The sequence below is a fragment of the Diabrotica undecimpunctata genome, chromosome 6 (assembly GCF_040954645.1).
Source record: "Diabrotica undecimpunctata isolate CICGRU chromosome 6, icDiaUnde3, whole genome shotgun sequence".
In the NCBI taxonomy this organism is placed as follows: domain Eukaryota; kingdom Metazoa; phylum Arthropoda; class Insecta; order Coleoptera; family Chrysomelidae; genus Diabrotica; species Diabrotica undecimpunctata.
This window is the reverse complement of record NC_092808.1, coordinates 107,991,780-108,005,206: the sequence shown is the minus strand read 5'-3', so window position 1 is coordinate 108,005,206 and position 13,427 is coordinate 107,991,780. Positions and strand designations below refer to the sequence as shown.

At 32.6% G+C, this 13,427-nt stretch overlaps 1 protein-coding gene across 1 annotated transcript in view; it reads left to right on the top strand.

The window, feature by feature from the left end:
- The window catches only part of LOC140443707 (acyl-CoA:lysophosphatidylglycerol acyltransferase 1-like), a 127,960-nt gene that overhangs the window by 54,201 nt on the left and 60,332 nt on the right, over positions 1-13,427 (top strand). The window contains exon 2 of the mRNA XM_072535090.1: positions 12,818-13,026. Within this exon, the coding sequence (XP_072391191.1) occupies positions 12,818-13,026 (209 nt within the window). The remainder of the gene's footprint in view (positions 1-12,817; positions 13,027-13,427) is intronic.

Here is a 13,427-nt window from a genome sequence, read left to right as displayed (position 1 = left end):
ATGGTACCCTTATTGCCGATCCACACATTAAATTGATTATTTAAATGTTCTTGAACGGCTACGACATTATGTGGCGGTGCTCCATCTTGTTGCCATATCATACTATATAACTCATCCACTTCTGTAATGACTGTGTCCAAATATGATTCCCCAGTTAATTTATAATCATAAAACAACGGTCCAACTATTTTGTTTTGAAATATTCCGCACCACACATTTATTGTTTTTTCCTGATTTTGTATTTGCTTAATTTTTCTTTTTCTATTATTTTTCTGTTAAAATGATCAAAAAATAATTAGGATCATTGTTCAAATTTGTAAGCATGTCTTGACAGAATTGTAAACGCTTTCTCTTATGAACATCGGTAAATTTTGTACGGCTTATAGTTGTGCTTTTTTAAAACTCTATGTATCTTCGCACGGCTTTTCTCTAATGCATTAGTAGCATTGTTTAGACTAGTTTTTGGAATTTTCTAAAATAAAAATGTTATTATGGATTTAATCTATTATTTAATATTTAATTTTTACCTTCAAAGTAAAGCAAAGTGTTAAGAGCGTAGGCGCAAAATTTCGGGCCAATGCTTTTTAAATGCATTCATTTTTTTCGAATCCTGAAAAAACTAATAAGTATTTTTGAAAAATTTAAACGTAGAATGAAAGACTACATTATTACTGAGGGCCGATAGTCCCTGAAAACTTCTATGTTTATTTTAATAAGTTACAGGGGTGAAAAAAAAAGAGAAAATTTAGTGTGATTTTTAATTTCAAATATCTCATTAAAAAAAAAACTTTTTGTTCATTCTAAGGGACTTTTGGCCCTCGGTAATAATGTAATCTTTCATTCTGCGTTTAAATTTTTCAAAAATATTTGTTAGTTTTCTCAGGATTCGAAAAAAATGATTGCATTTAAAAATCATTGGCCCGAAATTTTGCGCCTACGCTCTTAAGATCTTCATCATCATTTCCTACGATAGTACGTTTATTCCGTTCAAACATTTTTTCATTTATGACATGATGATGTCACAAGTGAATTCATAGTAAGAATCGTCAGTCTGGACCTTTTCTGTATCATTTTTCATAGAAGTACGTGCAAGCTCGGCCTTTCTAAGATGAAATTCGTGCTCTACTTCAATCTGTCTTATATCATTATCATCTGTTATTGTAGCTTTTTTTATTTTGCAATCATCACACTTAGAGCACGTATCTTTTTGTGGTACATGAAAATGAAGGTTGTACTCATTATTGAATGTACGGCGATAAATATCACAGGAAACGGGGACAGTGCCTTGTTCCTGACAGTAGTCACTTTACAAACAATATAGAAGGGTAACATTAAGGTCAGAAGATAGATACCTACGATTGAGCGTCTTATTCCTTGTATAGTGCGATTGGTAAGATGGAAAATTTTCATTATTTTTCGGGACACAGTTCATACGTTCTTCAGATATTTTATTGGCTGGTATACCATGGCCTCGATTATCTGAACCAGGTGGTTCCCCTTGTTTTATCTTATTAATGGCCTGTGTCATTCGTCCATCAGCTATCTGAAAGGTTCCAAGAAAGTATTTTTTACATACTTTCGTGGTTTCGCCTTGTTTATGAATGAAATATTGGCTAGACATTGTCTTACCTGGTCGTGACTGATTCCTAGGACGTTTTACTTAAGGTTTCTTTTGCTTGATCAAACCACAAATAAAAGCATTATGTGCTCTAAATGATTTCAATTTCCAGAATGATTCAAATGTTTTTTTTTATCTTCGCATGATATCTTTTCAAAACATTTTTTATTGCAAAAACAGTTGTTTGAAAAATTTTACCCGGCACTACTTTTCCTTTTGTTGTCTTAAATCGACTTTACACTACATGATGTTATCATAAGACAATGTCATATGAGATTTGTTATGATTTCTCGATTCTATGATGTTTTAAAAAATCGTGTTTACACTGAATGATAAGTTATGACTTATGATATGAGTGACAATGAGGTTTTATTGATTTTTCTTTTTGTTTATGGTCATAGAGATATAAGACACAGTATAGGCACAGAATAAATAACAATCAGAATGCCCACTCTCAGATGCCGCCTTTGACTCGAATGAACATAGACTGGAATTGAGAAATTTGTGACAAGCTACGACAGAACTGTAATTTAAATTTTTAGAGAATAATAATTTAGTACATTTGAAATAATTTAATCTATTCTTCAACTAAAAGTACGAATAAAATAGTGCATATTATGTCTATAGTTGCCGTAAATAAATTAAACCTGCTTAATTTTTTTATGCACACATAATAAAATGTCACTGAACAGCACTGGTTCCGACTAAAAGTAGTAAACACTTTGAATCTTTTTTGGGGTCCCAGAATATATTCTTGGCAAAATTCAGCTTGTTCGTATGATTTTTAGGGGTCAAATCTCTGACGACTGGACTTAAAAAGGTTTTTAAGGTCAATAAAGTCAATTAAATTAATATTTTTTAGACCCTTATTTTTAAAAGAGTTGTAGTTGAAAGGGCTTGAATGAGTCACTAATCACGAGTGTATGCAAACTTTAAACAACAATATTTTAACCAATTTTTATCTTAAAGAAAAACAAAATAACCAAAATGTTCAGAAAAACAAAGCCTATATTTTTTTAGTCTTCAAGATTTTTCGTATTAAGTTATTTTGAAAAAAAGGAATTTTTATAATTAATAATGCCGAATCGTTGTTTGATAATGTCTACAGTGTGGACGAGCGTTCCCGCGCTTATGCATCCACACCCGCAAGTGTCGATGTCGATGTGTATAAATACGATAGTCTCGCGCCTATTGAGTTTAAAAAGTCAAACCTAGCTATTTAAATTTTTGAATTTAATATTAGTTTTGATTAAATATTATACAATTAAGACTTAAGTCCTAGACTTGACTGCAAATAGATTGTTTTGGATTCCTAGTTAATACTTTGTGAAATTCCTAAATATAGAAAACCAATCATGAGCCACTTCGGCTACGTTGGAATCTGGAACGCCACAAACATCTTCACAATCCAAAAATGAAAAGAAGGCAAAAAATCAAAAAGAGGTGGTTCTTATCTTCAATAAATGAATGAATCTTTGGAATCATCTATTCGATGTAACGAAGGGTCAACAAAAATTAGTTACATTAGATTAGTCCGATTATACTGAAGTCAACAATTTACTGTACTATTAGGTCTGTAAATTATTTTTCAAGCAAACAACACTAATAACAAAACGGACGATTAATTGGTAAAATGTACGTAAACAATTGTCAGAACATGAAACTTCACTGACTGCATTATCTGCTGTGATTAATATTAAATTTGAAACAATTTTCATGATAGTGATGTTAGTGACTCTTCAATAGAGGAATAAAAATGCTATAGTCCTTTTCCATCATATTGATAGCACATTATGTATGCAAATCCTCAACAGGTCAAAAAACCATAGGCGTCACCCTATATTTGTTTTGAAATAAATAAAAAAAATTAATATTTTAAGATGCCGTCAACAATTCATTATCTTTTAAAAAATCTTCTGTAAAATAAGTGTCCACTAATCTCACTATACCTTTTTTGTGCGTAAAAAACGTCGGTATATATGCCACACGATTATTGTTAATTATACACGGGTGATTAACGAGAGAATTCAATGTTTTACGAAATAAATTAATGTAAACAGTAATTTAAAGGTGATTATTGTTTTCTATACAAGTTATCGCCTGACACAAAAAGAATACCTTCTTTGAACGATTACGTGGAATTACTGATAAGGCTAATGATAGTTTAAGTAGTTTTTATGCCACATTACAGCTTATGCCAATAATATAAATTAGAAATTGTTTGCATCTTCCAGTTAGTTTGTAGATGTACATTGTTCATGTCTTACCTACCTACGTTTTTGGTGTCGATATTTTGTTATTTGCATTTAAAAATGACGTCGACAACAGGTTTTATCCCGGTTAAGTGTAGCTTTAAAGGTGCTTTCAACGCCCTTTAAGTAATGTTCGTGAAATCGTTAACATGTGTTCAAATATTACAGGGGTTGGAGAAGCAACAATTTATAGATTCCTAAAAGAAAGAAAAGGAGGAACTGTTTCATCTCCCAATAAGAGTGGACGGAGTAAACCCTTGGAAATTGAAGAAATACATAAAAACATGATAAGACGCAGCGTCCACTCATTTTTTTTTTAACAAAGAATTTCCAACATTGGACAAAATCCAAACATTAATTAGAGAAAACGAAGAGTTACCAATCATAATCAACAAAAAATTATGGGGACTATTGAGAGAGATGAGATTTCGTTGGCAAAAGAATAGAAGAAAATCCGTTTTAATTGAAAAAGATTACATTGTATGTTGGAGACGAGATTATCTAAGAACTATTAAAAAGTACCGAGAAGAAGGGAAAACAATTTTTTATTTGGACGAGACTTGGCTAAATGAAGGTCATACTGTACCATATCTACGGGTTGATACAAATGTGAAAAGTTCCCGTCAGGCATTCATCGAAGGTGTATCTACTGGAATAAACAATATTCCCGTTGGAAAAGGACGCAGACTCATAATAACCCATACTGGAAACGAATACGGTTTTGCCAATGGTGGATTATTAAGTTTTGCCTCAAAATCAACCAAAGATTACCACGAGGAAATGACTGCTGACGTTTTTGAAGAATATTTTGAGCAAATGTTGGATTTAATTCCAAAAAATTCTGTCATAGTCATGGATAATGCTAGTTAACCATTCAAGACTAGCAGAAAATTTGCCAACAACGGCATGGAAAAAAGGAGAGATAATCGAATGGTTGGATAAACACGCAATTGAGTACAAGGAGAATTCGACAAAAAAGGAATTATTACCTATTGTAAGGCAACATAAAGCAGCTTATAAAAAATATATAATTAAAAATTATATAAAACTTTTAAATTAGAAGACTTACAACAATTATTAGAACATTCCTTATCAAAAGTAACTCCAGAAAATTGGAAAAATGCTGTTAGTCATGCTCACAAGGAAGAAAATAAAATGTGGAATTTGGATAATATGACTGATGCAATACTGGAACCGGTAATAATTAACATTGGACTTGAAGATTCCTTAGATTCTGAAGAAAGCAGTGAATCTGAAATGGAATTTGATTAAAATAATATTCATTTTTTTACAAATCGGCCCCTGTTACGGCCATAAATTATTTTATATATAACCAATAAAATAAACATCTTACATTTCTTGCAAATTCATTAGTACCTGTTAATCTCCATGACTCCGACACTGGCAACTTTATTTAGGGATTAGTAACCCTCAAAACTATTGTATTCTATTCTGCTTCAACCTTTATACCTAGTGGTCATACTCAATTTAAAATTGTTTTCCTATGTACTTCTGTAAACTTGTTGACAAATATCTATTTTTCATTGAGTCACCCGTATCAACAGTTTAGGGATTTGCATACATAATGTACTATCAATATGATGGAAATGGACTACATGAACAAAATTCAAACCTAGCAGAACTAAAAAATGAAGTATTACAATAAGACTTTTATAAGTAAAGAAAATGAAGGGTACAGGGGAAAAACAGGCTAAGTTACATTTTATGATTTTAAGATAAAGCAATTTTAAAGTTCAAAACGCTACAAACACTAAAGTTTTTGAAGTCAAAATTTGTTTTTTTTACCATTATGTTTTTAAACTATCTGAGATCCTTAGGTTAAAAACTGAAAGCATTAAAAAATTTTTTTGATAGAAAAATCAAGAAGTTATTCAAAGTTCGTTCTGACTTAGCTCGTTTTTTCCCTGAATGTATAACAATTTTGTTTTTTTATGTATATTTTTATTGTACAAACAATTTTACGTCGACAAAAATAGTTAAACTAAAAAATTAATAGATCCATTATTATAAGAAAATAACAAGATTGTTTCGATTATTTTATAAAAGGTTTTTTCATCGAACAAAATAAAAAGTGTCTCCCATATTCTTAATTAATTGTGCACCAGTGAGGTAAAATAATCCTGAACTTCTTTTCCACAGAACTTTTTCAAACTTTGTAAGTTAGCAAATTTTTGCGCCGAAATTTTGTACTTAATTCTTGTTTTGCCCACCACAGGAGTCACAAAACAATTCCAGTTCTCTTATGTTTGAATCACAATAGTTATATACGAAATGATTCAGTAGAGAAGCAACATCATCACTACCTTTTTTAGCAATGGTTTCTGGGTACACATAAAAGATAGTTCTTGAGTCAGAGAGAACATGTACGTTGAACATATAAATGGACAGCTGCCTCTTGTAGTATACATCATTAGTAGGAATTTTGGGAATTGGAACATTTTTACCAAAGTCTATACAGATTGACTCTTTTACGTTGGATTTACGACTTAAAAGCTTTGATTGCTTTTTAATTGAATAAAATGATTTTGCTTTACGTAAATGAAGATCATGTAATGTGTTCAGTTGTTTAATTTTAGTTATGTCTTCCTTCCTACCTGGTTGTTTTTCTTGCTTGAGACATTTCATTTTAGTTAGGTATTCATCACATATGCTGCACGTGTCTGTGCGTGGGTAACCAAAAGCTATGTTAAAATCTGTGGCGAAAATGGTTCTGTAAATTTCGTATGATACTTCGCTGCCGGAATGCATTTTTTTAATTATTTCCCACATTTCCTTAACATTGAGTTCTTCGGGTAAATATTTCTTCTGAGAGTCGTTGGTACTGTAATAACTGCCTCTGTTTTTAAATGATGATATATGCTATTTAATTTTATTACGAGTATCATCACACAGTTTTAAGGGTCTGTTTAAGTGTTTTCCTCTTTTGTCGATTGGAGGCATGCTGGTATTTTTTAAAGATGTGAGTAAATACGTTTTGTGATACCGTGTAAAGCTACAAACTCATCTCTCGACAAACTGCTACTTCATTAAGTTTGTTTTCATGTAAATATCTAATCTTATAAAAAGCTACAACATCTCTTAAACGAGCATATTACTGGAACAATACTAATGAGTCCACATAAATAGGAGTTTTGTTTATCGGTAGACTCCAAAAGATTAAAACTTCTTATAATGTTTTGCTTACCCTCCGCTGGAATCTTTTTAGAACACTGTAAACGTTTGTAATAAAATTTGTTTGTAAAACAATGTTTCTAGCAATGATTACTAACGAAAAACATGAATAATACTGACAAAAATACAGAAAACCATCACAATAGCGACACGTGGCACGAATAGAAGTGAGAAACCCGTTTTTGCCCGGTACCGCACGGACTTATCACGTTATTCTCCTGTACATGATATTTTTCCTATTACATATTTCCTGACGTATCGTGTTTTCTATAGGATAACGCCAATATCTAAAATTCGCCAAAAATTAACTTGCCCGTTTTTCACCTGTACCCTTCAAATATTATTTCTCCTGTATCCATGTAGTCATTTATTAAGAGACATAATATTATTGCCACATTAGCAAATTTAAACACAATTCTGAGAATTTATTTAACCATTCCAATTTGTTTCTTGGAATCCAATAATTAAATAGAACTACATACTATATGCTTTGAAACCAAACTACCAAACGCAAAATATGTGTCATGACTGAAAAATAGGCCCGGAATTACAATGTTGCCTAGGGCCCTAGTTGCTAGAGAAGTGGTGGCTTTCACCACCCAAGTAAAAACAACTCTGGGCTTGAGTACAAAAGTGTAGTATAGGGTAAGAGGAACCTAAACACAAATTTTCAATCAAATCCGCCGTGACAAGAAAAATTACACTCCAAAACGGTCTTGGAGTATAATAGTATATTGGAAATTCCAAAGTTAGATATTTAAAATAAAATTCGTACAATACGTATAATAATTACTCCTTTTGTAAATATATTTTTAAATTTCCACATAATTACAATAATTAATCATTTATGGGGCATTAAAATACAATGATTTGGTCATAAAATAAAGAACATTAAAATAACAATAAAATAAAAATGGTTTATAGAATACATTTTATAAATTTCCTTAATAATGAAATTACTTATACACTCATGGACAAAAATATCGAATATTTTGGAATTTTTTTTTGTAGTCACTATTATTTCAAAATAATTTTAGATTACTGATAATACTCATGTATTAGGCTGATGTACTCAACTGGTTTGAAATATGTTGATGTTTATTTTGACGTTAACTCAGTGGTTAGTGTCATTCGTACATTTTATCATAAAAATCCTTCTTCACGTAAAGGAAAAATCATACTAATTAGGTTATTTTTAGTTTAATTTATTTAAGTTTAAAACAAGCATCCAACCAATTCGGCACTGCGATGAAGTCCAAGTAGCACATATTGTAATTTTATACGAGGAAGGATATGCACAAAAAGGTATCGCACGACCTCTCAGCAGAACTGAATTTATAGTTTCAAATACTCTAAAAGGGTACCGCGAAACAGGAAATTTTGTACGAAGGCCTGGTCAAGGACGCCCAAGGTGCACAACCGCAATTGATGACAGTTTTTGGGTTCTTAATTTTACACGAAATCGTTCATTGACATCGATGGACCTCATAAATGAGATATTAAATGTTAGACAAGTTAATGTGAGTTCACAAACAGTTAGACGAAGATCAAAAGAAGCAAACTTAAAGCCCAGACGCCCCGCCAAAGTTCCACGTCTTCTAGAAAATCATAAATCTCGTCGTTTGGAATTTGCAAGAACACATATTTAGCGGAATATCGACAACTGGAAAGACGTTCTTTTCACTGATGAGACCAGAATCCTATTACGGAAGCCAGATGGTCAAAACTACGTCTACAGAAAAGTTGGAGAACGATTCGCCAGCTGCAGTCTCGCCCAGACCGTTAGTTTTGGAGTTGATGGCATAATTCTTTGGGAAGGTATTAGTCGGAAGGTACGTACCGCACTTGTAGAAGTGATTGGACGGATGACTGGCGATTCTTACATTTAAAACATTTTGCAAGATCATGTTTTGTCATATGTTGATTACATTGGATATGAAAGATTCACGTAAATGCACGATAATGCTCGACCACATGCCGCTGCCATAGTGAGTAATTATCTTGATTAGGTCCAAATTCGAAGATTGGATTGGCCACCGTCTAGCCTGGATTTAAATCCAATAGAGCACATATTGGATCACCTAAAACGCAGCATACGACAAAGAAATCCCGTTCCAAATACGATAGAGCAGCTTCGGCTTACTGCACAGGATGAATGGAATGCAATTTCCCAAGGATATGTCCAAAATTTACTTGCAAGCATGTTGAGAAAGATGCAAGCAGTAATAAGAGCTAGAGGGGGAATACTCGTTACTAATCATGCACTTCTTTCAGTTTAAACCAGATGTTTAAGCAATTTAAATTATCATTTAAGTTTAGAGTAAAATAACCTTATTTACCTAATATTAAACATTTATTTTTTTCACAATTTTCTCCGCATAAAAACTTAAAATTGTTCATTAAACATTGTTAAAATAAACTCTATTTTACAATAAACGACTTGCTTGACCAGAATATATTTTGAAAATACAAAAATTTGAAAATTCCAAAATATTCGATATTTTTGTGTATTTATTTAAAAAACAGTAATTTAACGGATTTTTTTCTTCGCTTTGGTTTGTGAACGGAAGCATTTTTCCATTTACTGCAAAAAGGACATCTATGAACTTCCTACGTACCGTACATATTACATTTTTGTAATTTTATAATTTAATTATTATAAACATGAACGAAATATAAATAGTCATATTTTTATAATATAATTTAATATTCTAAAATTGTGATATCTCATTTGTAGGCTACTATTTGGGCTGTTAAGCCTTGTAAAAATAGATTTTTTTTTGGTGTATTATTAATCTATCTGTGACAAATGTTAATTAATGCAAACAGTACTTATACTAATTTTTTAATTATTCATTCCCACCTGTTTTCGAAATGGTTAATAGATTCATGATGCATATGTATATACTTAGTTCTAGAATAATTAAAAGATAGACAAATTCGAATAATGAATATTTAAATGGTACCACAAACTAAACTTACAGCAAAACATTCTAAGTAACGAAAGTGATTCTTACTTTATATTTTATTTTACCAAGAAACTAATGCTTGCGAACACTGAAATGAAAATTCTATCTTTTTATTGAAGTGTTAGTCCTTGTCTCCTATTCCTTTTCAAAAACTTCTATGAGAGTTTTCCGGATAATCGAGCATTTTATGTAAATAAATTTCAAATAATACTACTGAATTAAACTCTTTATTGAACTAATTCTGTATTTAAATGAACACTAGATACTCTGGGTTTGTAAGCTTTAAACATTTGCTTTAAAAGCTTTCTTCGCTGTTACAATCTTTGCTCTAATTATCTTACTAATTATCCAATTATCTTTTGTTTTTATAATTATAATTGCATCTAACGTTTGCATAATTCCAAACTGATTTTCAGTTATCTGACTTTCCCCACCATTAGTTTTTTCTCTTCCATCTTTTAATGGCGGGATTAAGTAGTCTTATGGTCCTGTAGTTTGCATATTGTTCAACATTTCTTTTGTTTTCGTACAGAAATACTAACATACTGTTTTTCCATTCATCTTGCATTATCCAAATTCCATAATTATGTTAACAAACCTGCTAGCGAAGTTGTTTCTGACACTGCTATCACTGCCCTTACCTCTCTCCAGAGATATCGGCTGATCCAACTGCTTCACCCTTCTGTATTTTTTGTAAGACTTGTATGTAACCATTGTTACTATTGTCTTGGCTATTTCAAATAGTTTTGTGTTAAATTATTCGTTCCGCTTTAGCTTTTATACAGCTTACTTTCGCTACCTTTTAACGGCACGTCACACTTTGCTCATTTTCATCTGCAGATCGTTTACAAAAACTGTCCAAGGATGTTTTTTCTTCCCTCCTTTCAGGGTATTTAAAATGAAGCAAATTTCGTTGAACAACTCCGATACAGGAAAAGTTGCAACTTTTTGAGATGATCTTTATCCGCGAACTCTATAACTTTCTTCCACATTCCCAAGATCTCCTTTATATCTCTTGTCGAGATAACCTCCTCCATCTCTGGCTCCTCTTCAAAATCATTTTTTCGTTGAACCATCGTATGCTGTTGCGAAACAATGGAGATCGTGTAACTTCTTGGTTGTCAGCTCCTGAGACTGTTATCGACTCGACGAGTTTGATCACAACTCTCTCATCCGCCTAAAGACCCATGGATTTTCCCAAAAAAACAATCTCTACCACTAATACTATTCAGCTTTTTACTTCACTTTCAACACGTACTTTCAGCACGTTTACTTTCAGCTACAGCCTCAGGCCACAGCTTCTTCCATGCAGATGTTAAGGTCCTCGTTGTAACAGGCCTGATTAATAATTCTTAGGCATATCACGATGTTAAGATAGTCCTTCCAGAACTCTCGAAGAGTAAGGCTTGTGTTTTCCGACACCTCAAAGCAGCACCGAAAAATGTGCTTGGTGTACAACTTCTTAAAATTAGAAATCCTTGCTGATCAATGGGCTGCAGGATAGGAGTGGTGATGGGTGGTAGGTAGAGAAGCTGAGCCATTGTCGATGACGAGAATAAGATAGTTATTTTCTAACAGAATGGCCAAACACCAGGTTTATTTACCAACTTATGTGAATTGAAAGGCTCTGCGATTTTCCGAATGGTATACTAGAACAGGCTTGATTTTGCGGTCACGAATCGCATTGGCGCAAAGTGCTAGAGTTAATCTATCATTCATGGATTTGTGACCTGGTATCGTCTTCTCCTCTGCCGTTATGTAAGTCCTATTCGGCATCCTTTTCCAGAAAAGCCCTGTCTCGTCACAGTTGAAGAGTTGCTGGGGGATGTATTATTTGGCTTCTATCAGTTCGGAAAACGTTTTGATGTAAACCTTAGCTGCCTTCGAATTAGAACTTGCTGCCTCACCCTGCCTGGCGATGGAGTCAGGTCTTTTTCCTAAAGTTGTCAAATCAGCCCCGATTGGCTTTAAACGAGAGTTTTTCGATTCTTCGTTTGTGGAAGTGTGTGGGATCTGCTTCAGCTTCTCACATATGTATATGATGCTTTGTGTTAAGGTTTCTTCTTGCAGCTGCTTCTCTGTCACCCACACCATCAGTAGTTTCTCCATTTTTTTATGGAGAGAGGACCGGAACCTAGAAATTATTGTAACGCCCTTAGCTGGCGTTATAGCCTTTATCAACTGTTCTGTTTAAGCACAGTACATATCATTGATGACTCGCCAAATCAATTACTCGCACACCTTCATCATCTTCTTTTTGGTACCCATGGCTATAAAAACAAATGTGATAATGTTTTTTAAATGTACAAAAAGTAAAAAACGCAAACCCAACTTATCAAAAATGCTTCGGAAACGAGGGAAACAAACACATAGGCTGAGATCTAGTCTGGGGTATTAGAAACCATTAGAGGCTGCAAGACCCATGCGGAACGCATGTTTGGTCATGTGCAGCGGTGTAGTGTACGATTCTTTGTATCTCAAATCTTGCTCTTATCTCAAAGCAAATTATCGCTCGCTCGGCGGCTCGTATCTCAAAACACTCATATATTAGGGCACTGTATAACGTTTTACCACTGTGGATATATATATATATATATATATATATATATATATATATATATATATATGTTTATATTTTTGCTCTTGATGCATTTGTTCTGCGATGGATTTATTTCACTTATTTGGAACCCCCAGGAGCTACTATGTTATAATTAATTTTATAATATTTAGTTTTAATTCAGTATCGTCCAATAGCAAATTTTAATATATTTTTTTCTATTTTTCAGTAATTGGTACAGAATACCAAGAAGTGTCCTAAGGCTGTGTTTTATTCTCGTAAACAATTTGTATTGTATACCTACGTATGTAATGTGGATGATCCTTTTGTTACCACTTAGAAAAGTTAATCCAGATATTTATTATAAAATAGAGGGCCAGTTTTTCCATTGGCTTCTCTCCGTGGTAACGCTGTGGAGTAATAGTGCGGGATATGACAGTAAGTTCACAATTTCTTCAAATTGATGATATCTATAAGACTAATTGCAGATTCAAGTTTGATTTGGTAATCTTAAATTTTGTCTCTTATCTCAATATTTCACATTTAAATAGTAAATGGTGTATTATATTAGATTTTGGATATTTAATAATATATACAAATTTTTCATTACTCAAAAAACGATCTTGCATGCAGGGTTGGGATAAAGTACGGAATAAAGTAAATATCTTGGAAACGAAAAAGACGATATTCATGAAACTTTGTCTGCAATAACGCTTCTGATGTCTTATTTTTTGTTACTACCCTATTCCGGTTTCACCGGAAATACCCACAATTTGTTTATTTAAATTGGACACCTTGTATATTTTTGAAGGTTTTAAAAAACTTTTGTCATTCTTAAT